At 38.2% G+C, this 27,605-nt stretch overlaps 1 protein-coding gene across 2 annotated transcripts in view; it reads right to left on the bottom strand.

Moving 5' to 3' along the window:
* Positions 1 to 277: 277 nt before the first annotated feature.
* The window catches only part of GLRB (glycine receptor beta), a 121,374-nt gene continuing 94,046 nt past the window's right edge, over positions 278 to 27,605 (bottom strand). For both annotated transcript variants that reach the window (XM_047798591.1, XM_047798592.1), the window contains 3 exons: positions 26,887 to 27,039; positions 7,644 to 7,936; positions 278 to 2,742 (listed from right to left, as the gene is read on the bottom strand). In XM_047798591.1, the coding sequence (XP_047654547.1) occupies positions 2,446 to 2,742; positions 7,644 to 7,936; positions 26,887 to 27,039 (743 nt within the window). In that variant the 3' untranslated portion in view covers positions 278 to 2,445. The remainder of the gene's footprint in view (positions 2,743 to 7,643; positions 7,937 to 26,886; positions 27,040 to 27,605) is intronic.

Below are 27,605 nucleotides of genomic sequence, written 5' to 3'. Positions count from 1 at the left end.
CATAACCTTGTACATCAACTATAAAATAAAAATAAAAAAATAAAAAAATAATGGAGTGAGATTATAGACTGCTATAATATTCTGATGAATAGGAAAGGGAAACTGAATTATGATGGTGTCTGCAGAAATGAGGAGGCCTGTGGTAGGTGTCTGTGGGAGAGTGTTTAGGACATGGAACATGAAAAAATGTACCATGTGAGAAAGGAAGTCGGATTTAACATGGATGACTGGAATAGTGATGGCTTTATCAGAAAGAGAAAGCAAAAGACACAACTGATTTGTAAGGAGAAATACTGATTTGTTTATTTTGGAAACACTGAATCTGATAAATTAATATTCAGGTAAATAGACTGCAAGTTTCCTATAAAGACATAATATTTAAAGTACACAGATCAGAACTACTCTGGCATTAAGAGACTAAATTCTCAAGATAACAATATAAAGCAATCGTCAGTGGACACTGATTGTACTTTGTTATGATCATTGCATAATGTTCCATTTGTAATTATACACACAGACTTAATCCTGGGATAACTACTCATATATATTTAGGTGTTAAAATTGATCTTAGGCTACAATATTATATGACAGAAAGGAATTCGTTCACATTATTTTCAAGAAATAAATTCTTATAGGATGAGACCTGTCTCCCATTTAGTACACTTCCTACTTAAAACTCTGTATGTCAGTCAATCTCCCTAATAGGAATGAAATTTGCAAGAACAAAGAAAAGAGATGATAAGCAAATATAATTATTATAAATAAAATTTAAATGCTCTGAGTCTTATTCAAGTCAATTTTTCCTACCACAGTTCCATTAAGATGCTATTGCCCTGGGTTCTAGCAGGATGTTGAAGTCCATTAATAAAGTTACTTGCGGCATTTTAAAACTATTCACATGACTAGGCTTTTGCAACTAGAGGGGGGCTGAAGGACCACAGAGGATGAGACACATCTTATTTTTCTAAAGATTTAGTCATCAGTGACTCTTAAAAATTAAAGTATTCCATAAAATAGTATTGGATTATATATGACAATTTCCATAAACAATATTTAAACGGATTTTATTATTGAATTGACCATCCAAACTCTCAGCTGCAACAAAACTCTCCAATCATGTAAATATACCTATTTGGACTTATGTTTATGTTATGTGGATTCCTGATAGTATTAATATCAGCTATGGAGAAATAAAAAGGTACATTGGCTGCATTATTACCAGGAAATAGGAGACTTATAGACCAGAAAGTATCTGTTTTCAACTTGGAATGAGATCAAAGGAAGTAAATCTAAGTAGTCTAGTCTTTTAGCAAGAAGGAAAATACAATTAGAAATGAAGCCTAACAAAGCTATTATTCACTTAAACTTTAAATGTTTTGTAACAAAATCAAAAGCCATTCAAACAAGAAAAAAAGAAATTCAGAAAAATATGTTAATTTTGCTTTAAAATATGTAAGCATTTTTATAAAATAAAGAAGTTAAAATCCTTTAATGATCATGGAATTTTTTTTTCCCAAATCAAGTTACTTATAGTAATAAGATATTTTCCTCTTGGTTTCTTAAAAATGGTATGAAATCACATATTCATTACTATATTCCAATTTAAAATACTTATGACTCTTTTAAGGCACAATGATTTTGTATACTCTGTATCAACAAAATAAAATCCATGAAAATATATTTAGGTTTTAAAGTGGATTAAATAGAATTTCTTTTATCAGAAATATTTAATCAATATATCTATCCTTTATATTTATTTTATCAGAAACCAGAATTCAGCACTAATTTAGGTAAATCTAGCTTTCCCTTTGTTTCAAAAATGCTTACTGGGTTTTATTATCTGGCATTTTGACAACACAGGCACACTTTAAAATGAGCTGATTTTACAAATTAGGAATTTTTTGAACTTTATTTCTCCACAGAGCCACATAATTATAGCTGATATATTTCTACTTATAAAGTTATACAATATGTAATATAATTTTGATTTATCTGTGATAATACCATCTAAAATTATACAAGAATAATATAGCTTTCTCTGAAAGTTACAAGGAAGGAGATTTGAAATACTACATATATTAGAATGCTGATCATAACAAGGTTCAGCGTGCACACCATTTTATTATCAAATTATCAGAAGTATTTGCAATTTACACTAACTGAAGAGAAATGTTTGCATTTTATTTCATGTAGTATGCTTGTCCTTCATTTATTCCTAAAGCAATATGTTTGCTTTACATAAATACATCATTATTAGAGCACAGACATAACAAGATCATGCTGCCATTCAACATGAAGGTGCCAAGTTTTTATAACAATCCAATGGCATCCAAAATGCAAGATATTGCTATGAAAATGCGAAAAAAATGTTCACAGATTGGCATTTATGAACGAGGTTGGTCACAATGCAATGGGATTTTATTTTATATGAATGAAAAAAGTTTATCATAAATATATAGACCAGTAGATAACATTGAAGAACAGGAAGCAGAATGGAAACAAGGCTCTAGCGTAAAGATCAATCCGCTTCGCTGCTGTGGGGATAACAGGTTTGGCGGGAGGTGGCTTCTTGTTGTTCTTGGCCTGAGATTTTCCAAGTCCATTGTTGACTTCAATTGGTTTTCCATAGCAGTCATAATTGGACAATTCAAAATCTCTTGGTAAGCTGCCCACGATGCTGAAGTCATTAGATCTCAGATCAGACTTGGAGGTACAAACCTTTTTGCATCTGGTCTCTCCAACCTGATAATAAAAATGAAAGGCAGGGGTATATTCAGAATTTTGCCATTGATAACATGTCTTCAAAAAGATAGTTTAGGGAGTTCCCATTGTGGTGCAGCAAAAAATGAATCCAACTAGTATCCCTAAGGATGAGGGTTTGATACCTGGCCTCACTCAGTGGGTCAGGGATCAGTCATTGCTGTGAACTGTGGTGTAGGTAACAGACGCGGCTCTTATCCACATTACTGTGGCTATGGTGTAGGCCAGCAGCTGTAGCTCCAATTAGACCCCTAGCCTGGGAACTTCCATATGCTGCAGGTGGGGCCCTAAAAAGCAAAAAAAGAGAGATAGCTTTAAAATATGATGGTTTCATCAGTTGATTCGTAGCTCTTTTTGACAAATGGCAAGAAGCATAAGACTGCATGTTTTAACAAGCTGAACAAACCTCAAACAGGATGAATCCTAGAAAAACCACACCGAAGCATATAATTAAACTTCTGAACAATAAAAGCCAAAACCAAACCAAAACAAACAAACCAAAATCTTGAAAGCAGCCAGAGAAAAATTACTCTATCTAAAGGAGAATAACAATGTGAATGAAGGAGAGTTCTCTCCAGAAGCCAAAGAGGCCAAAAGGAAGGGGAGCAATATTTTTTAGGTTCTAAAGGACAAGAATTGTCAACCGAGAATCCTATTCCCAGTGAAAAATATCCTTTGGGAATGGAGGGAAACCAAACCAAGGCATTCTCAGATGAAGAAAAACTAGAAGACCTGTCACCAGCAGAGCTACCCAAAATAGTACATAAAGGAAATTCTCTACAAGGAAAGAAAATAATAAAAGACAGAATCTTGGCATATCAAAATGAAAGATCAAGTGTAAGCAAAAATATGCACAAATATAATGAACTTTCCTTCTACCTTTGAGCTTTCCAAATTATGTTGGATGGCGAATCAATAATTATTACACTTTCTAACTGGTTCTAAGAAATATTTACAATAATTACATCATCTAGAGAGGAAAGGAAAAAGATATTACGGGAGGTAATGTTTGCACACATCATGCAAACTGGTAAAATAATGATACCAGAAGACTGTGATAACTTATGTGTATATAATGTAGTACCTAGAATAACTTCTAAGTAAGATAGTGATGTACTTTAAAATAACATAGGACACTCAAAATGCCATTATAGAAAATGTTCAAACAATCCACAGGAAAGAAGGAAAAACAAGAGAGATTTTTAAAAAGCAGAACACACAGGAAATAAAACATAAAACAATAGACTGAAGCCCTAACATATCAATAAATATATTAAATTTAAATGATTTAGGAGTTCCCATTGTGGCTCAGCAGTATCTAACACGACTAGTATTCATGAAGACTCAGGTTCCATCCCTGGCCTCACTCAGTGGGTTAAGGATCCGGCATTGCCAGGAGCTGTGGTGTAGGCCACAGACATGGCTTGGATCTGGTGTTGCTGTGATGGTGGCATAGGCCAGCAGCTACAGCTCCAATTCGACCCCTAGCCTGTGAACTTCTATATGCCACCAGTGTGGCCCTTAAAGGAGCAAAAAAAAAAAAAATGACCTAAATGTATAAATTAAAAATGAGAAGGGAGGGCAGATTAAAAGGCAAAAACCACCTACATACTGTCTACAAGAAATTCACTTCATGTATAATTATATGGACATGTTGGATATAAAGGGGTGAATAAAAGATATGTCAAAGACATGATTTCTTTAAGGCCCATGATAGGTCTGCATTAATGAGTTTTTTTGTTGTTTTTTTTGTTTTTGTTTTTTAGGGCGGCACCCATGGCATATGGAAGTTCCCAGGCTAGGGGTAGAATCAGAGCTAAAGCTTCTGGCCTACACCACAGCCACAGCAATGTAGGATCTGAGCCGCATCTGTGACATACACCACAGTTCACGACAATGCTGGATCCTTAACCCACTGAGCGAGGTCAGGGATTGAACCCACAACCTCAAGGTTCCTAGTCGCATCCATTTCCACTGCACCATAACTGGAACTCCTGCTTAATGAATATTTTATGTTTATTCCCCATGAAGAGGATTAGGACAGAAAGAACCCTAAGGTATAATCTCCTTACAAGGTAACAACTAAGAATTTGCAGAGAGTTTTGGCTGTAAGCTAAGAAAATGAGTTTAAAGACTTAACAGAAAAAGAGAGCTGTGGGCAGCATCAATTAAGAACATATGCAACCCAATTGGAAAATGGGCACAAGACCTAAATAGACTTTTCTCCAAAGAAGACATACAGGTGGCCAACAGGCACATGAAAAAATGCACAATATCATTGATTATTAGAGAAATGCAAATCAAAACTACATTGAGGTACCACCTCACACCAGTCAGAATGGCCATTATTAACAATCAACAAATAACAAATGTTGGTGAGGGTGTGGAGAAAAGGGTACCCTCCTCCACTGCTGGTAATGTAAATTCATATAACCACTATGAAAAAAGGTATGGAGGGACCTCAGAAAACTAAATATAGAACTACCATATGACCCAGCAATTCCACTCTTTGGCATATATCCAGAAAAAACTTTCATTGAAAAAGATATTTGCACCCCTATGTTCATTTCAGCACTATTCACAATAGCCAAGACATGGAAACAACCTAAATGTCCATCAACACAGGAATGTATTAAGAAGATGTGGTACATATATACACAATGGAATACTACTCAGCCATAAAAAAGAACAAAATAACACCATTTGCAGCAACATTGAGGGAACTAGAGACTCTCATACTAAGTGAAGTCAGAAAGAGAAAGACAAATACTGTATGATATCACATATCTGGAATCTAATATATGGCACAAATGAACTTTCCACAAAAGAAATTCATGGACTTGGAGAACAGACTTGCAGTTGCCAACAGGGAGGGGGAGGGAGTGGGATGGACTGGGATTTAGGGGTTGGTAGAAGCAAACCATTAACATTTGGAGTGGATCTGGAGTGGAGAAGCCGGGAGATCCTGCTTTATAGCACAGGGAAATATATCTAATAACTTGCAATGGAACATGATGTAGGATAATGTGAGAAAAAGAATATATATGTATATATAACTGGGTCACTTTGCTATACAGCAGAAATTGACAGAACATTAAATCAATTATAATAAAAAATTTAAAGAAAAAAAAATAACATATTGCACCACAATGTTCATAGCAGCACTATTCATGATAGCCAAGACATAGAAACAGCCTAAATGTCCATCAACAGATGAATGGATTAAGATGTGATACATATACACAATGGAATAATACTCAGTAATAAAAAAGGACAAAATAATGCCATTTGGGGCAACATAGATGCAATTGGAAATTCTCATATTAAGTGAAGTAAGTCAGAAAGAAAAAGACAAATCCCATATGATATCACTTATATGTGGAATCTTAAATATGCACAAATGAACCAATCTACAAAAAAGAAACAGACTCACAGACATAGAGAACAGACTTGTGGTTGCGAAGCAGGAGCAGGGAGAGAGTAGGATGGACACAGAGTTTGGGGTTGGTAGATACAAACTATTAGATTTAGAATGGATAAGCAATGAGGTTCTACTGCACAATACAGGAAACTATATCCAAATCTCTTGGGATAAAACACAATGGAAAACAGTATGAGAAAAAGAAATGTACATATATGATTGAGTCACTATGCTATACAGCATAAATTGGCACAACACTGTAAATCCACTATATTTTAATAAAAGGATAAATAAAAGATCCAAAAAAGTAAAATAAATAAAAATATAAAAATAATTGGCAAAAAAAGAACAGATTGCTTGCCTCTGTATCTAAAAATGTGTCTAACTCTAGTGTCAGTAGTAGTAGTGGCCAGCAAATGGATACAGTCTAGGGCCACATGTAGGCAGAGTAGGCAAGTTTCCAAGGCTGTAGCATGGTCTGGACCCATTAGTCTCTCATGAAACGTACCTGCTAAGCTCAATGGAGATCTCCTGGTTTATCATCTTCTCAACTAGAGGTCATCAAGCAGGGGCATGTTGGGGTAATGGCCAGCCATCCCTAATACGTGACAGTCTGTGGCTCTAGGATTTATCAGTACCTGAATGTAGAGGCAGGGCCCACACTTCTTAAACCCATTACCAAATGACATGGCAAGGTTAAGGGTCTTAACTGTCCAGTTCTTCTCTAGCTACTCAACCTAGGCTGGACAAATCCCAAACCATAGGCACAGTTGCCCTGTGGGCCAGGCATCTAATAAATAAGTAGCCAGCCTGACATGTAAAGTTCTCCAACTTGATGGAGAAGAGGTGGGAGACTGAATAAAGAACATGGGGCCCCCTAAACCTTCAGTGCTTCCCCAACAGTCCCCTGGCCTTTCACTAAGGCTTGGCAGTGGGAAACAGGAGGAAGATCTGTAATTTGGGCAGGACCTCCACACTCAATGTTGGTCATCAAAGCAAAACAATTTCCAAAGAAAGGTCCTAGGAAAATCCTCCAGAAATTTGATAAGGTGTTGATTTTTTTTTCCTCTTCAGTAGTTTTCTTTCCTTTTTTTTTTCTTTTTTTATGACCACCCCTGTGACATATGTAAGTTCCCTGGCTAAGGGTCCAGCCTACTGCAATGGGATCCAAGCTGCATCTGCGAGCTACAGAGCCAAGTGCAGAATGCTGAATCCTTAACCCACTGAGTGAGGCCAGAGATAGGACCTGCAGCCTCATAAAGATCATGTCAGATTCTTAACCCACTAAACCACAATGGGAAACCCCTCTTAACAAGTTTTGGGCCTCAGTGTTTTCTATCCTTTTCCAAAAAGCATGTTATGCTTAGTCCCTTTTCATCTGTGAAAGCAAAAGCAGTGAAAACCAATTCTATCCAAACTTTATACCCACAGAATGCACTTTGCTGATGGATGTCATCCTTACCTGCAAGGTGCTGATGTGAACAGGAGTGCCTGTACCATTCACGGTGTTCTTTTTCACTGCATTAGCCCCCTTCCCATCTGCTTGCTCAGCCTTGGCGATTCTGGCTTTTTCTGCTTCCACTCGCTTGGGGTTATTCAGCATCACCTGGACGACAGCATACTCCACCAGGGATGCAAACCCAAAGAGCAGACAGGCGATGAGCCACACATCAAGAGCCTTCACGTAGGACACCTTGGGAAGCTCAGCAGCCAGGGTTGTGCACTCAGAAGCCAAGCTGAGCACTGAGAAGATTCCTGTATGTACAGAAAGGGTGATTCAGGTTGCTTTTCACTCCCATGAAATGTTCAGCAATTATTGCTCTTTGATGAAATCTCTCTCCAGTAACTTCCAATGATCCTCAGGTCCCTTTAAAGCTCAGGGAGTAAGGAGTTCCTGTCATGGCTCAGAAGAAACAAATCTCACTAGCCTCCATGAGGATGCAGGTTTTGATCCCTGGCCTCGCTCAGTGGGTTAAGGACCTGGCATTGCCACAAGCCGTGGTGTAGGTTGCAGACACAGCTCAGATCTGGTGTGGCTGTGGCTGTGATTTAGGCCTACAGCTGTAGATCCAATCTGACCCCTACCCTGGGAACTTCTATATGCTGCAGGTGCAGCCCTAAAAAGACCAAAAAAAAAAAAAAAGCTCAGGAAGTAGAAGCAATACCATGTACATGTACATACATTTTAATGTCAGAGTGATTGAATGTTGGTGGGGACGTGTATAAACACTGTACGTTAAAAAAATAAATATAAATTTGCACCAAGGTATAAAAAGGCCATGTGGATCTTGCTTAAATATTAAAGGTGTTTTGGAGTTCCCATCATGGTGCAGTGGAAATGAATCCGACTAGGAACCATGAGGTTGCAGGTTTGACCCCTGGCCTTGCTCAGTGGGTTAAGGATCTGGCATTGCCAAGAACTGTGGTATAGATCACAGACATGGCTTGGATCCTGTGTTGCTGTGGCTGTGGCTGTGGTGTAGGCCAACGGCTATAGCTCTGATTGGACTCCTAGCCTGGGAACCTCCATGTGCCACAAGTGCGGCCCCAAAAAGCAAAAAAAAAAAAAGGAGATGTTCCAAACTTTTCCAAAGTATTTCTGAGAAGCCACAAAGCTCTCTAATGAGAGTTAGTTCATTTTTCAGCTTTATTGTAGACAGTAGATAGAGCTGAATTTTACTATATGAACAAAAGAATCAGAACAAGACTAGGACATGTAAAGTAATTTTCTGATATTTCAAAATTTTTAAAAATCTAGTAAAGACAAAGCAGAGAACATCCCTGATAATTTCAGGGGAAAGAAATGATTGTGGGTTTTCAAGGAAAGAATGAAATTCTGAATATTAACCATATATATGTAATATTAACCATATATGGCAAGCTAACTAAGTATATATCAACATAAGTCAAATAAGTATAAAATCTCAAAAAAGAATTGCAATAATTCATGTACCATCTTTTTTTTTTTTTGTCTTTTTAGGGCTACACCCATGGCACATAGAGGTTCCCAGGCTAGGGGTCTAATAGATCTACAGCTGCCAGCCTACACCACAGCCACAGCCATGCAGGATACCAGCCACATCTGTGACCTACACCATGGCTCACGACAACGCCAGATCCTTAACCCACCGAGCAAGGCCAGCGATCGAATCTGCATCCTCATGGACACTAGTTAGGTTCGTTACCACTGAGCCACACCAGGAACTCCTCATCTCCCAATTTCTATCCCCTCCTGCCATGTTTCCATGCTTTCCCCTAGGTCTCATCCTCCCTCCCACCTTCCTTTGTATTTTCAGAACAGGGGCTGGGGAAACATGACCCCTTGGCATGGACAACCACTAACACACTGGGTCAGACCTCATGCAAGGTCAAGGGAGCCTCACTCTAAGTCAAGCAGGTACAGGCTTGCCTTGGCTCTGAGGGTCCATTTCACTTATGGGGCCAAGTGTACTTTTTTCCTTTTAGATGTGACCACTTCTGAGAATTAATGAAAACATTATCCTAATAAGAAAGAGGTATTTGGATTACTTCCCCTTGCATTGGAAATACAGTAAGCACTATATTAGTATCAATAATCAGTTAAAACACTGCAAAATATATATTACATCTATTGTGTCATTTCAGAGGCTTCTGAAAGGTAAGAAGATTTTTTGATATTCGAGAACTAAGAGACTCTCCTAAAAAGAAAGGATTTTAGTAAAATACAGCATCTGCAGATGGAAACAATATTTTATATATACGTATATTTACATAAAAACTTAATAATCATCTCATTTACTATTATGGTAATTATCCTCCACCCTGAAGAACACTAATTAACAGGCCTATATTTTAAAAGTTAATATAGGAAATTCTCATTGTGGCACAGCAGAAACAAATCCAACTAGTATCCATGAGGATGTGGTTTGATCTCTGGCCTCATTCAGTGGGTTGGGGATGCCGTATTGCTGTGAGCTGTGGTTAGGTTGCAGACGCGACTGATCCCTTGTTGCTGTGGATGTGGTTTAGGTCAGCAGCTGTAGCTCCAATTAGACCCCTAGCCTGGGAACTTCCATATGCCACAGGTACGGCCCTAAAAAGCAAAAAAAAAAAAAAAAAAAGATTAAAAAAAGTTAATATAGATTTTAGAGTTTTCTAACTTAGAAGTGAAAATTAACCTAAAAATCCAAAATCTTCTCAATCATTGCCCTAAACCACAGTTAATTACACCTACAGGCTTTAATTTGGTAAATCCTCATTCCAAGCCATTTTTTCATTCCTAATCGAATGTTATATTAACTTATCAATCAAAACAAGCCTGGAGATAGAATGTGTTGACACCGCTTTCTGTGTTTCCATACCATTTAATGCTCAGCAATAACACAGAATGTATCAAATTGTAGTGAACTTGGTAGTACACTTGGGTCTTTATCCTGCTATGTTAGAAACTTTATGAACAAAATCAAGAAGAGTATTGATTACAGAAGGCCTTGAAAATCTTACAGTGGATATTTTATTGTATTTGATAGAGAAATAATATTATCAAAAGAATGTTTCAGTAATGTCACTCTGGTAGGGATACAAAAAAACAGACTGAGAAAGGAAAGAGTAAATGCCAAAACAAACAATAAAAAAATAGAGGAGAGTATTGAAGTGAAAGGATTTTGAAGAAAACACTTTTTTAAATGGTTAACTCCAGTGGTTACTCGAGTTCCCCTTGTGGCTCAGTGGGTTAAAAACACAACTAGTGTCCATGAGGATATGGGTTCAATCCCTGGGCTCGCTCAGTGGGTTAAGGATCCGGTGTTGCTGTGAGCTGTGGTGTAGGTCACAGATGTGGCTCAGATCTTGTGTTGCTGTTGCTGTGGCATAGGTCGGCAACTGCAGCTCCAATTCACCCCCGAGACTGGAACTCCCATATGCTGCAGGTGCTGCCCTAAAAAGAAAAATAATAATAAAAACAATAAAAATAAAAACACTGGTTACTGGTTAAAGGAAAAAGGAAAAGATTGAACAAAGTTCTAAACAGACAGACTGGGAAAATATCCATGAACTATGAACTACAGGCAGAGGAGACTACAGAAAAGATGTGGGTTTGGAAGAAAACACTGGGTTAGGTCAGCTAAAGGGAGAAACAAAGACCAAGACCCAGCATGATGCTCCCGGAAACTTCTTAAAGGAAAGATAAGCCAGGATCCATCAGTGGAGATCCTCATAAAAAGGGAGGGGACCCTGTGAGGCAGAAGCACTTGGATATCAGAAAAGGGGATCCAAGGAGCAGAGCAGGACTAGAAGAATTGGACATTAATTGTACTTGGGGGGTATTTATAACTCCAGGCATTAATTTGAAAACTTGGTGGCTAATTCCATTATGATTTGTATCATTTCCAAGAGGTAAGAATAGAAATGGAGGTGAGTTAAGGGAGGAGAATGTGGACATCACAAGACCTTGCCTTGTTGTCAAGAGAGAATATTAAAATAGGAAACATTTGTTTGTTTCTTTTATCCTAAAACAAGAAATATGAGCAAATTATATTTCTTTGGCCAAATATTTTAGCATTACCTTATGAAATTCTTCAAATGGGATTACTTCATTGTTAAATAATGCACAGTGAAATCTGGCTTGAATTTTACTAAATTATAAGCAATAAAAAAAATGTAAAGCCCACCATTCATTAAAAAAAAATGGATTTTTGGAGTTCTCATTGTGACTCAGTAGTAACGAACCTGACTAGTATTCATCAGGACATGGATTTGATCCCTGGCCTCACTCTGTGGGTAGAGGATCCAGCATTGCCATGAGCTGTGGAGTAGGTCACAGCTGTGGTTCAGATCTAGCATTGCTGTGGCTGTAATGTAGGCCTGCAGCTGCAGCTCCAATTTGCCCTGTAGCCTGGGAACTTACACATGCTGTGGGTGTAGCCCTAAAAAGACAAAAAAAAATTTTTTTTTAAATAATTTTATTTTATTTTTATTTTTATTTTGTCTTTGTCTTTTTGCTATTTCTTGGGCTGCTCCCATGGCATATGGAGGTTCCCAGGCTAGGGGTCTAATCGGAGCTGTAGCCACCAGCCTACACCAGAGCCACAGCAACACGGGATCCGAGCCGCGTCTGCAACCTACACCATAGCTCACGGCAACGCCGGATCCTTAACCCACTGAGCAAGGGCAGGGACTGAACCTGCAACCTCATGGTTCCTAGTCGGATTCGTTAACCACTGCGCCACGACGGGAACTCCTTAATAATTTTAATATTGTGTTAATAAATTATCTCCATCTAATGGAGCTCCTCTCCAATAAATTCTAAGACTCCTTGGTATGATATTTCTACATGTTTAAAATACATATTCCTTATTTGTCAGAATTTTCCCTTCCTGTGCAAAAGTAAATCAAGCCTAGATTTCAAATCAGGGAATATAGCATAAAATTGTTATCGACTCATAAATAGATATGAGGTTTACATCTATTAAAAGCTACAGCTAATGAAGAATATAGAGTATTAATAAAGTATCTATATTAAGAATTTGACCTGAACAACAACAAGAAACAACCCTAAAAATAATTCAGGGTGAAAAAGAATGTTATATAGCTCATCAATATGCAGAAAGAACTTTACAGTGATAACATCTTTATTTAATATACCACTATTTAAAATGAACTCTAATTGACTATGGGAAGTCCAGAGATTTCTTGTTCAGCCAATCTCAGAGGAAACATCTGAAAAATAATTCCTTAATAGCATATGCACAGGCAATATACTGACTAAAAGAGGAATATCCAAAACTGGAAAGCTAAAAAAGGAAAGAAAGAAAAAGGTGTAAAAAGAAAGGAAAAGAAAGGGGAAGTAGACATAGTATTTGTTATTAAAAACAAATAGAAGCAACAGAACAAGTCATGGAGGAATTGTGCACAAGAGCTACTGTCTAAAGCCCAAATCATTTTTTATCCCAAACTGAGATGAACTACAGTATTCAGCAAATTCATATATATGGAACTGTGATTAAGCACATGAAAAGTCTTTTAGAAATACTGCTAAATCATGTCAGCATGTTATCATTTCATAACATTCTAATCAAAGGATACTAAAAGAAAAACTATGATCACTATAATGGGAGAATCCAAAAATAGTTCTGGACATTTTTGAAACAGATCTTTATACTCAAAAAGATTTTGAAGCACTGCCCCAGATGATAAGAAAAAGACTATAATAAGAAAGAAAGGTACTATATGTGGCCTTCTAGGGGTCTGAATTGTGACCTGAATTATTAATCTTCTTACATTTAGTATTGAAAAGTATTTGTTTTAAAAACATCCCTTTTAGCAGCAACTGAAGAATTTATTTACCAGGAGTGTTAAAGCTACTTAGAGTAGAAAGTTTAAGAAGTTTCTTCCAGTTAGTTCTATAGTTAAAGAAATAGCTGAAGACATAGTCTAAAATTCAAAATGAAGCTTTGATCTTTATTAACAATGAAAAAAGTAAATCAAAAAGAGATGGGGAGAAAAATAAAACTAGAATACAAAACTGAATTTTTAAAAAGCTAAATGAGTTTAGGGTAAATTATATATGGTTTTCCTCCTAAATTTTAGAAAATAAAAATTATAGACCATAATAGGAAGAGAATGGCAAATTGATTTTTGTACTCTTTTGGAGTGATGTGGGGGGGTAGGCATAAAAAGAAAAGATATGCTAGGTCAAAATAGCTGTATCGATTGAATATTCCTGAAATGTAATCTAAGTAATATGATTGGTTTCTCTTTTCAGATAAAATTATAGACATGTAGGGAGTTCCCACTGTGGCTCAGCAGGCTAATGATCTGACATAGTCTCCATGAGGATGCATGCTTGATTCCTGGCCTCGTTCAGTGGGTTAAGGATGCAGCATTGCCACAAGCTGTGATGTAGGTCACAGAAGCAGCTCAAATCAGGTGTTGCTCTGGTTGTGGGGTAGGACTCTGCTGCAGCTCTGATTTGACCCCTAGCCTGAGAACTTCCATATGCAATAAGCGTGGACATAAAAGGAATGAATGAATGAGTATGTGTCTAATAATAGAGTTAAAAATACCTGAAGCATAAATCCATAGAGATTTTAACAAATCTATCATTATTAACTATAATAACTAGACAAAAGACATGAAAGATTTTAATAGTAGTGGCAGTCAACTTGATTCCACTAATATTTATAAAATACTGCACCCAACAATTACAAATATACACTGCAAGTATCTGTGTTATGGTTGCAAGGAGGCATATGCTGGACTGGGCCATTTAAAAAAAGTCTCAATAAACATAAAAGGATTGAAATCATAGAGAATGTCCCAAAATTAAAAAGAAATCATATTCAAGTACCTATGTAAACCCTAAATATTAGGAAACCAAACTACATATCTAAAGCATCCATGGGCCAAAGAAGAAATCATGAGGGCAATTTGAAAATATTTTGTAATGAAACAAGATGAAAACACAATATATCAAAATTGGTGCACTGCAGCTAAAGCAGGGCTGACAAGGCAAGTTTGTGACTTAATACTCATATTGGAAAAGAAGAAAGTTCTAAAATCAATTATCTGAGGCAGATTAAGATGGCAGAATAGAAGGACTGGAGTGCAACTTCTCTCCTAAAAACAACAAAATTTACAACTAAATACTGAGGAATCTTCAACCAAATGGACTGGAAACTGTCAAAAAGATATCCTGCTCCAGAAGACAAAGCAGAGGCCACATTAAGAGGTAGGAGGGGTGATTACACAATATAAGAAACCCCATAACTCCCGGGTGGGAAGCCCCACAGACGGGAAAGTAACTGGTTCACAGAGAATCACCTACACGAGTGAGAGTTCTGAGCCCCATATCAAACTCCCACGTGTGGGGATCTGGCACTGGGAGAAAGAGCCCCTGGAGCATCTGGCATTGAAGGCCAGTGGGGCTTGTGCACAGGAGCTCCATGGGACTGGGGGAAACAGAGACCCCATTCTTAAAAGGTGCACACAGACTTTCATGTGCACTGGGTCTGAGGGCAAAGCAAAGTCTCCACAGGAATCTGGGTCAAACCTGACTGCAGTTCTTGGAGGACATCCTAGGAAAACAGGGGTGAGTGTGGCTTGTGGGGAGAGGATATTGGAAGCAAAGCTCTAGGGAATTGTACCTTTCTCTGGAGGTGGCCATTGTGGGAAAATCTGGCCCCACCCATCAGCACCAAGAACCCCCAGAGCAAACAACAATCCGGGTGGGATCAGAGCCATGCCCATCAGTAAACAGGCACACAGCCACCTCTAATCTCATCCAGAGATAAAGCCCCACCCACCAGAGAGATAAGAATCAGCTCCACCTACCAGTAGGCAGGCATCAGTCCCTCCCATCAGGAAGCCTACAGCAAGCCCCTGTACTGACTTCAGCCACAAGGCGGGCAGGCACCAGAAGTAAGAGAGGCTACAACTTTATTATCTGTAAAAAGGTAACCACACCAAAAACCTATAAAACAAAAAGACAGAGAACTATAATTCAGATGAGGGAGAAAGAAAAAACCCAGAAAAATAGCTATGTGATCAGGAGATTCTCAGCCTCCAGGAAAAAGACTTTAGACTGTGGATGCTGAAGATGATGCAAGGCATTGGAAATAAACTGGAGGCAAAGATGGATAACTTACAGGAAACACTGAGCAAAGAGATACAAGATATAAAACTTAAACAAGAAGAGATTCAAAATACAATAACTAAAATAAAAAATTCACGAGAGGCAGCCAACAGCAGAACACAGGAGGCAGAAGAATGAATAAATGAGGTGGATGACAGATTAGTAGAAATTATGGATGCAGAACAGAAAAGAGAAAAAAGATTGAAAAAAAATGAAGAGAGTCTTAGAGAACTCTGGGACAACATTTAATGAACCAACATTGGTATTACAGGGGTGCCACAAGGAGAAGAAAGAGAGAAGGATATTCCAAGAGATAATAGCTGAAAACTTCCCTAACATGGGAAAGGAACCAGTAACTCAAATCCAGGAAGCATGAGTACCATATAAAATACACCCAAGGAGGAATACACCGAGACACATATTAATCAAAGTGACCAAAATTAAAGACAGAGAAAATACTGAAAGCAACTAGGGAAAAGAAACAAATAACATACAAGGGAACCCTGATAAGGTTATCGGCAGATTTTTCAGCAGAAACTCTGCAGGCCAGAAGGGAGTGGTGTGATATACTTAACAAGATGAAAGGAAAAAACCTCCAACCAAGGTTACTTTACCCATCAAGGCTCTCATTCAGACTTGAAGGAGAAATCAAAACCTTCACAGATAAGCAAAAGCTAAGAGAATTCAACACCACTAAACCATCTTTACAACAAATACTAAAGGAACTTCTCTAGGCAGAAAAGAAAAGGGTGCAACCAGAAACAAAAATACCACAAATGACAAGGCTCACCAGTAAAGGTGTGTATATACAGTAAAAATACGAAATCATCCATGCACAATTACACCACCAAAATCGGAAATCGTGGGAAGAGGTGAGTACAAATGCAGGACACTGGAGATGCACTTGCAATTAAGAGAACAACAACGTAAAACAATCTCATGTATATATATACACTCTTACGGCAAAATTTCAGAATAACTGCAAACCAAAAATCTACAATTGATACATAAACAAATAAGAAAAATCAACTCAAATACAACACTAAAGATAGTCATCACACCACAAGAGAGAACAAGAGAAGAAGAGGGAAAAAAAGAGCAACAAAAACAAAATCAAAGCAATTAATAAAATGGCAATAAGAGCATACATATCAATAATTACCTTAAATATTAATGGACTAAACGCCCTAATCAAAAGATATAGACTGGCTGAATGGAGACAAAAACAAGATCCATACATATGCTGTCTTTGAGAGACCCACTTAGCCTCTAGAGACACATACAAATTGAAAGTGAGAGGATAGAAGAAAATATTCCATGCAAACATGAATCAAAAGAAGGCTGGAGTAGCAATACTCATAACAGATAAAATAAACTTTAAAATGAAGAATATTTTAAGGGACAATGAAGGGCACTACATAATGATCAAAGGATCAATCCAATAAGAATATAACAATTTTAAATATCTACACACCCAAAATAGGATCACCACAGTATATAAGGCAACTGCTAACAACCTTAAAAGGACAAATCGACAATAACACAATCATAGTTGGAGATTTGAACACCCCACTTACAGCCATGGACAGATCATTCAGACAGAAAATAAAGAGGAAACACGAGCCCTGAATGAAGCATTAGACCAGATGAACTTAACAGATATTTATAGGACATTCCATCCGAAAGCACCAGAATATGCATTCTTGGAAGTGCACATGGAACATTCTCTAAGATTGATCACATCCTGGGCCACAAATCAAGCCTTGGTAACTTTAAGAAAATTGAAATTATGGAGTTCCTGTCGTGGTTCAGTGGTTAATGATTCCGACTAGGAACCATGAGGTTGTGGGTTCAATCCCTGGCCTTGCTCAGTGGGTTAAGGATCCAGCGTTGCCTGAGCTGTGGTGTAGGTTGCAATGCAGCCCAGATCCCACGTTGCTGTGGCTCTGGTGTAGGCTGGCAGCTACAGCTCCAATTCGACCCCTAGCCTGGGAACCTCCACATGCTGCAGGAGCAGCCCAACAAATGGCAAAAAAAAAAAAAGAAAAGAAAAAAAAGAAAATTGAAATCATACCAAGCATCTTTACTGACCAAAATGCTATACAACTGGAAATAAACTAGAAAAAAACTGCAAAAAACACAAACATGTGGAGACTAAACAACCAATGGATCTCTGAAAAAAATCAAGAGGAAATTAAAAAATACCTAGAAGCAAATGACAACAAAGATACAATACTCCAAAACCTATGGGATGCAGCAAAAATCATTCTAAGAGGAAAGTTTACAGCAATACACACCCACCTCAGGAAACAAGAAAAAGCTCAAATAAACAAGCTATCTTTACATTTAAAGCAGCTAGAGAGAGAAGAACAGACAAGACTTAAAGTTAGTAGAAGGAAAGAAATCATAAAGATCAGAGCAGAAATCAATGAAATAGAAACAAAGAAAACCATAGAAAAGATAAATGAAAAGAAAAGCTGGTTCTTTGAAAAGATCAACAACATTGATAAACCCTTAGCCAGACTTATCAAGAAAAAAAGAGGACTCAAATCAATCAAATTAGAAATGAAAAAGGAGAAGTAACAATGGACATCACAGAAATACAAAGGATCATAAGAGACTACTATATGCAACTATATGCCAATAAAACAGAAAACCTAGAAGGAATGGACAAATTTTTAGAAAAGTACAATCTTCCAACACTAAACCAAGACGAAATAGAAAAGATCAATGGACAAATCACAAGAACGGAAATTGAAACTGTGATTAAAAAACTTCTGACAAACAAAAGTCCAGGACTAGATGGCTTCACAGGTGATTTCTATCAAATATTTAGAGAAGAGATAACACCTATCCTTCTGAAACTGTTTCAAAAAGTTGCCGAGGAAGGGATACCCCCAAACTCATTCTATGAGGCCACCATCATCCTGATACCAAAACCAGACAAAGATACCACAAAAAAGAAACCTAGAGGCCAATTTCACTGATAAACATAGATGCAAAAATCCTCAACAAAATACTAGCAAACCAAATCTAACAATACATTAAAAGGATTGTACACCATGATCAAGTGGGATTTGTCCCAGGGATGCAAGGGTTCTTCAATATCCACAAATCCATCAGTGTGATACACCACATTAACAAAATGAAGAATAAAAACCATATGATCCTCTCAATAGATGTGGAAAAAGCCTTTGACAAAATCCAACACCCATTTCTGATAAGAACCCTTCAGAAAGTGGGCATAGAAGGAAGCTACCACAACATAATAAAGGCCATATATGACAAACCCTCAGCTAACCTCATTCTCAATAGTGAAAAGCTGAAAGAATTCCCACTGAGATCAGGAACAAGACAAGGATGCCCGCTTTCGCCACTACTATTTAACATAGTTTTGGAAGTCCTAGCCACAGCAATCGGAAAAGTAAAAGAAATAAAGGGATTTCAAATTGGAAAGGAAGAAGTCAAACTACCACTATTTGCAGATGACATGATACTATACCTAGAGAGTGCTAAAGACTCTACCAGAAAACTGTTAGAGCTCATCCATGAGTTTGGCAAAGTCACAGGATACAAAATTAACACACAGCAATCGACGGCATTTCTATATACTAACAATGAAAGATCAGAAGGAGAAATTAGGGAAGCAATCCCATTTACCATCACATCCAAAAGAGTAAAATACCTAGGAGTAAACCTACCTAAAGAGACAAAAGACCTGTACTCTGAAAACTATAAGACACTGATGACAGAAATCAAAGATGACACAGATAGATGGAAAGACATACCATGCTCTTGGATTGGAAGAGTCAATATCATCAAAATGACTATACTACCAAGGAAATCTACAGATACAATGCAATCCCTATCGAATTCCCAAGGACATTTTTCACAGAACTTGAACAATATACTTTAAAGTTTGTTTGGAAGCACAAAAGACCCAGAAGAGCCAAAGACATCCTGAAAAAGAAAAATGGTGATGGAAGAATCAGGCTCCCGGACTTCAGATTATACTACAAAGCAACAATCATCAAAACCATATGGTACTGGCACAAAGACAGACATATAGATCAGTGGAACAGGATAGAAAGCCCAGAATTCAACCCACACACCTACAGCCAACTCATCTATGACAAAGGAGGCAAGAATATACAATGGAGAAAAGACAGCCTGTTCAATAAGTTGTGCTGGGAAAACTGGACAGCCACATGGAAAAGAATGAGATTAGAACACTCCCTATCACCATACACAAAAATAAACTCAAAATGGATTAAAGACCTAGATATAAGCCCAGACACTATAAAACTCTTAGAGGAAAACTTAGGCCAAACACTCTCCAACATAAACGAGAGCAACATCTTCTCAGATCCACCCCTTAGAGTAATGACAGTAAGAACAAAAATAAACAAATGGGACTTAATTAAACTTAAAAGTTCCTGCAGAGCAAAGGAAACCCTAAACAAAACAAATAGACAACCCACAGAATGGGAGAAAATATTGGCAAATGAATTGACTGAGAAGGGATTAATTGCCAAAATTTATAAACACCTCCTACCACTCATACCAAAAAAACAAACAACTCCATCAAAAAATGGGCAGAAGATCTAAACAGACAGTTCTCCAAGGAAGACATATGGATGGCCAAAAAAACACATGATAAGATGTTCAACATCACTTATCATTAGAGAAACTCAAATCAAAACCACTCTGTGGTACCCCCTTACACCAGACAGAATGGCCATCATCAAAAAGTCTACAAATAAAAGTGCTAGAGAGTGTGGGGAAAAAGGAACCCTATTACACTGTTGGTGGGAATGTAAATTGTTGCAACCACTGTAGATAACAGTATGGAGCTTCCTCAGAAAACTAAAAATAAAACTACCATTTGACTCAGCAATCCCTCTCCTGAGCATCTATCCAGAGAAAACCATGACTTGAAAAGACACCTGTACTCCAGTGTTCATTGCAGCACTATTTGCAATAGCCAAGACATGGAAACAACCTAAATGTCCATCAACAGAGGGGTCAATCATGAAGATGTGGCACATATACACAATGTAATATTACTCAGCCATTAAAATGAACAAAATGCCAGCATTTTTAGCAACATGGATGGACCTAGAAATTATCATGCTAAGTGAAGTCAGTCAGACAATGAGACACCAACATCAAATCCTATCACTGACATGTGGAGTCTGAAAAAGCAGAACAGATACTGACTCACAGACTTTGAAAAACTTTTGGTTTCCAAAGGAAACAGTTTGTGGGGTGGGAGGATGCACTGGGGTTGTGGGATCGAAATCCTATAAAATTGGATTGTGATGATCACTGTACAACTATAAATGTAATAAATTCATTGAGTAATAAAAAAATAATAAAGCAATAAATAATAAGGTAAAATAAAATAAATTATCTGAGTTCTACTTTAAGCACCAAAAAGAGATCAAAGAAAATCCAAACTGAGTAAAAAGAAAGAAATAATAAAGGGCTAAATTCAGGGAAATAAGAAAATAACCAAATAGAGAAAAATGAACAAATTCAAAGCTATTGTTTTGAAAATGCCAAGAAAATGGATGTCTTTAGCTAGTGTTCAAAAAAAATTCATATTTTAACAATATCAGGGATATGTAGGAATGAACACATCATTATAGTTAGACATTAAAAGGGAAAGCCAATTGTATGAACATTTTTGTGTTATTAATTTTCCCAACTCATCTAATACCTAGAAATCAATTGGTAAAATTCACCAAAATCAAGGGAAAAATGTAAATATTTAAATATATGCAGAGAAGGCATTTGACAAAATTCAACAGTCAGTCATGACAAAAACCTTCTGCCAGCTAGGAAGACAAGGGAACCTCTTCAATCTGGTTAAGAGATCTAGAAATGTCTAGAGCTGCTGTTATATACAATAGTGAGTGTTTTGATTATTTGTACCCTAAATCAGGAATAAGTATCACGCAATTCTATTCAACATTGTTCTAGAGGTCCCGGCCACCACAATAAGTCAAAATAACTGTTAAGGAGTAAGTGAAACAGGTGTAAGGAATGCTTTTAGCATAAAATGCAGAAATCTGGGAGTTCCCATCATGGTGCAGTGAAAACAAATCAGACTAGGAACCATGAGGTTGCAGGTTTGATCCCTGGCCTTGCTCAGTGGGTTAAGGATCTAGCATTGCCATGAGCTGTGGTGCAGGTCGCAGACTCGGCTTGGATCTGGCATTGCTGTGGCTGTGGCATAGGCCAGCGACTACAGCTCTGATTAGACCCCTAGCCTGGGAACCTCCATATGCCACAGGTGCAGCCCTAAAAAGACAAAAAATTAAAAATAAAATAAAATGCAGAAATCTTAGTCCTAGGTATCTACCAAAGAGTAATGTCCATCCAGTGCCTTATACACAATCACACACTGCAACATTTATAATACCCCAAACTGGAAACAACCCAAATCTCCAACAACTGTTTAATGGGAAAACACACTGGTATAGCCATGCTATGAAAGACTACTGGGTAATAAAATAGAACCAATATTAATGCAAGCAACGACTTGTAAAAAACTCAAACACACAGCATGCAGAAGTTCCTGGGCTGGGGATAAAATCCATACTACAGCAGTGACAATTCTAGGTCCTTAACCCCTAGGCCACAAGGGAACTCCTCCTCTAGTTTTCTTTTAATGAGTGTGGCTAGAGATGAACATCCCAACATGTTGCCTGATCTCCCGTTAAGTTTATGATCACTGACCTCAAGAAGTCCATAATCCTACCATTTACCACTTTCTTTATATCTCCCCAAACACACAACACTCTGCCCCACCATGCTTGCAACTCATGACCTTGCTTCCCATTTCATTAAGCAAGCAAAATAAATTAGTAGCCTCCACCACCACTTCTATCCACATATTTCTGTATATGCCCAGACACTACAGACCAGGGGTCAATAAATCAGGGGTCAAGGGAACAGGGCAAACATGACCCACCACCTATTTTTATAAATCAGGTTTTATCAGAACTCACCCACACCCATTCAGTTATGGATTGCCTACAGTTGCTTCATTGCTACAATAGCAGAGTTAGGGGTTTCAATAGAAACCTAAGATATTTACTATCCAGTCTGTTACAGGAGTTTGCTGGACCCTGGGACAAATCCACTTTGTTCTAGCAAAGGCCAGTCTCTCCATTTCACAGATCTTTTCCCACCTTCCCAAACCTATTTGACACACAGCTTTTTTCACCTCTATTAATGGCAATTTCATCTTTCTAGTTTCTCAGCCAAAAACACCTTGAAGTAGGCTCCACTCTACTTTCTTAAATGCCCCATGCAACACATCCACGAATCTCTTTATCTCTACCACATCCAGAATCAAACTTTTTTATATTTATTTATTTTCTATTAAAGTATAGTTGATTTACAATGTTGTGCCAATTTCTGCTGTACAGCAAAGTGATCCAGCCATATATATATATATACACACACATTATCTTCCGTCATGGTTTATCTCAGGGATTGGATAGAGCTCCCTGTGCTACACGGTAGGACCTCATTGCTCATCCATTCTAAATGTAATAGTTTGCAGCTGCCAACCACAAATTCCTCATTTATCCCACTCCCTCCCCCTTGGCAACCACAAGTCTGTTCTCCATGTCTGGGAGTCTGTTTCAAGCACCTCCACCACTATATCCTGCCCCACACAGGATTATTTCAGGCCTCCACACTGCGTTCCCTACTTCAACCTATTCAGTCTATTCTAAACATAGTAAAGATAAGCAGTTAAAATTTATTATTTTTCATTTCTTAAAGTTTTATTGAAGTAGAGTCAACTTACACTGTTGTGATCATTTCTGTGGTGCAACAAAGTGATTCATGGAATTCCCATAGTGGCGTGGGGGAAACGAATCTGACTAGGTTGCGGGTTCGATCCCTGGCCTCATTCAGTGGGTTAAGAATTTGGCGTTGCCAGTTGGCTGTGGTGTAGATCGCAGATGTGGCTCAGATCCTGTGTTGCTGTGGCTGTGGTATCGGCCGACAGTTGCAGCTCCAATTCGACCCCTAGCCTAGGAACTTCCACATACCTGGGTTGTGGCCCTAAAAAGCAAAAAAATAAAAAAAAACAATTGCTACCTAGCCCACTCCTCACCACTGTTATTTTTCTGACATCATCTATTAATGCACCTTTCTCTCATTGGCCTCCTTGGTGTTCCCCAAATACTTCAGGAATGTGTCTGCCTCAGCAGAGGTGGCCCTGATGATCACCATCCAGCCCCCCTTTTCTGGTACCCACAGCAATCCCTTTCTTCCCCTCTTTCAGGTCTGTCTCCAACATCCCTTTCTCACTAAGGCAATTCCTGACAAGCAGGCTGCTGCCCTTATTTGGTGTCTCTTTCTTTCCCAAACAGTATAAACTCACTGAGGCTGAGTTAATGCTTTTTAAAAAAAAAAAATCTATTTCATTAACTATTTATTAGCTATTTACTTTTCAACTCTATCCCCACCTTTAGGCATGGTACCTCAGGCACAGTCAGCACACAGTAGATATTTGTTGAGTGAGTCAGATGTGCCAAAGAGCTCTGTACACTGTAAAGGAATCTGTAAATTAGGTATATTAATTTAACTCCTGAATGGGCTCTTCACTCAATTCTCAATCCTCCAAAAAACCCCTCAAGTACTTTTCCATTCCCATTGACAAGTCAACAGAGTAGGGTCGCAAAGGCTGGATCACCGTCATCACCACTGTCACTTTAGGGAGACACAGAGCTGGAATTCAAACCCGGCTTAACCCTAGAGACTGACTCTTAACCATTAACTCGCTTATAGTAGGTGGCCTGGATACTAAGTGACAGCTCAGGGATTTCATCTCAGAAGTCCTGCAACAGATGGGGATTGACAGAGAAAATCCTTTAAGAATATGTCAGGGGTTGGGATGTTATCAAAGCACTCTTGGAAGGCTGACACTTCAGCTTCTATCCCTGCAGGAGAGTAAGATACTTCTAATAAACAACAACAACAATAAATGAGCAATTTGAGGGAAATACATGATATTTTGACAAGTGTTAGAATTTAAATCTAGTTTGGGGGGTGTTTTATTCCCACTACAATAGACTACATAGTTAATTCTCATTCCTTAAAGGATTAATCTACCAATTATCATTGCTTTCATTACAGATATACAACCCTCAGGATGAAATTTCCCACATTTTTTGCTTATTAAGGTATAGATTTGGTCTTTGTGATTTTATTGGAGAAAACCATCAAATTTCTTATTCAGATAAAAATTGTCATTTTCATTGGCTCTTTCTTTGTTTTCTAGTCTTTAAAATCTGTATCTCATTGAACTTCTCCTAAGTCAAGAGGGAGATTTGCCTTTTTCTTTCTTTCTTTCTTTTTTTTTTTTTTCCCCCACCAAACCTGCAGCATATGGAAGTTTCAGGGCCAGGGGTAGAATCAGAGTTGCAACTGAGACCTACACCACAGCCACAGCAACATTGGATCCAGTTTTATCTATGCCCTATGCCACAGATTGCAGCAATGCCATATCCTTAGCTCAGTGAATGAGGCCATAGATGAAACCTGCTTCCTCACAGAGACAACATCTGGTCCTTAACCAGCTGAGCCACAACAGGAACTCCCTGCACAGGGCCTTTTTGATGATAGAAAAACAATAAAATGCTACAACTAACCAGTCACCAAGAGGTCAGATATTTCACAGCCTTACCTATACAAGTTCCAGGTAATAGAAAACACACACACACACACACACACACACACACACACACTAGTTCCCGTCATGGCTCAGCGGTTAATGAACTCTACTAGTATCCATGAGGCTGCTGGTTTGATCCCTGGCCTCTCTCAGTAGGTTAAGTATCTGGCATTGCCATGAGCTGTGGTGTAGGTCGCAGAAGCGGCTCAGATCCTGCATTGCTATGGCTGTAGTGTAGGCTGGCAGCTACAGCTTGGATTCGACCCATAGCCTGGGAAGCCCTATATGCCATAGGTGTGGCCCTAAAAAGCAAGATAAATAAATAAACAAACAACACTCTAAACAACCAGAATTTGTTGTTATAATGTCCTTAATGTCCTTATTTTGAAGTTTATTCACTTTACCAATAAGAAAGGCTCTCAATTATTTCCCCAATCAAAGACTATTTAACCTCTATACAGACACAATTTTCAAATCAAACTAGTGGTGTTTTTATGTCACAGAGCATTAAAAAATAACAAACTGAAGAGCATGGATAACCAGCCTTTACTCTTTCTAGCCTCTCCTAATGGCATAGCACACAGTAACTGGTGTTTAGGAAAACAATGCTAGGTCATTTTTCAAGAGATAAACTCTATTAAAGATTCCCTGATGAAGAGTAGGAGACAGTATGTGATATTAATTAGAAAGATTTCTATCAAAATAGTCATTTGTCTTTAAGCTTGGCACTTCTGAGGATTTTAGACTTTGGTTATCTGTGAAAATTGTTTATTAATAATTATTTCATGAGAGTCAAAGTAAGATGGATTAACTGTTTAAAATACCCCAAGGAGGAAGTTCCTGTTGTGGCTCAGCAGTAACGAATCCGACTAGTATTCATAAGGTTGCGGGTTCAACTGATGGCCTCACTCAGTGGGTTAAGGATCTGGCGTTGCCCTGAGCTGTGGTGTAGATCACAGTTGCAGCTTGGATCCTGCGTTGCTGTGGCTATGGTGTAGCCTGGCAGCAATAGCTCTGATCTGACACCTAGCCTGGAAACTTCTGCATGCCACAGGTGCAGCTCTAAAAAGTAAAAAATAAAAGAATAAAATACCTCAAGCACACACAAAAAAACTTAGTTTCATTTTAGAATGCATAAACAGAAAATCCAATTCAATGTCAAGGACTCAAGGAAGTCAGAAGAAGGAGGAGAAAGAGAAGAGGGAGAAGGAGAAGGAGCAGAAGAAGAAGGAGAAGGAGGAAGAGGAAGAGGAGGAGAAGAAGCAGCAGCAGAAGCTTGCCATCAATTCTAAAGCTCATTGTCGTGAAACGATTTAGTATAATTTCAAAATTATATAGCCATTTATATAAAGATACAGCACCCTCCTGACCAAGAGAGAGACTGGACCACTTTACCCAGGGGCACTCTGGCAGCGCTGGCATCCGGATTGATCCAGAAAGAAAGCCAGGACAGGACCACGATCAGCAGGGTCGGTGCATAGACGCCCATCATGTAGAAGCCCACCTGCCTCCTCAGGGTGAAGATGACCTCCACACACGTGTAGTACCCTTCCAGAGATAGAGAGGAGAGAGTGAGGCTCATACCACATGCTAACTGCAAAATCAGATTCTGCTGGTCTATTTACAAATTGCTTCTGTTTGAGGCATTTTCACAAAGCAAACTCCACAAAAAAAAATGTTTTTTTCTGTAAATATATATAATTTCTGTGATCAAAGAGAATGGCTTTATGGAACCTGTTTCACCTGGCCCTTCACAACTTTACTATGACATTGAGAAATAGATGCTACATGCTGGCACACAATGCCTGGACTCGGCTTTTTAAGCCTTTGTTCAGAGATTTTTGCAATGACTGAAACTTTTCCTTAACCATGGATATTCTTAGAGCAAAGAGTCTAAAGGGGGCACTGAGAGCATCAAATCAAAGCAGAGTGAGTCTAGGAAGAAACACTGCTGGATCACCCGCTCTCAGCCACATGGACCACTTCTCAGGAATGGGTGGCCACCTACAGTGGCATATATATGCATGAAAACAGTATTGGGCAAACACATTAGCTAGGATACTAAGTGAGTGTTCCCAGGTTATGCAGATAAAATGTTCTAAAGGGCAAACATT

This window comes from Phacochoerus africanus, chromosome 10 (genome assembly GCF_016906955.1).
Source record: "Phacochoerus africanus isolate WHEZ1 chromosome 10, ROS_Pafr_v1, whole genome shotgun sequence".
NCBI classification, from domain to species: Eukaryota; Metazoa; Chordata; class Mammalia; order Artiodactyla; family Suidae; genus Phacochoerus; species Phacochoerus africanus.
The sequence above is the reverse complement of the archived record's forward strand: the minus strand, read 5'-3'. Positions and strand labels throughout refer to the sequence as shown.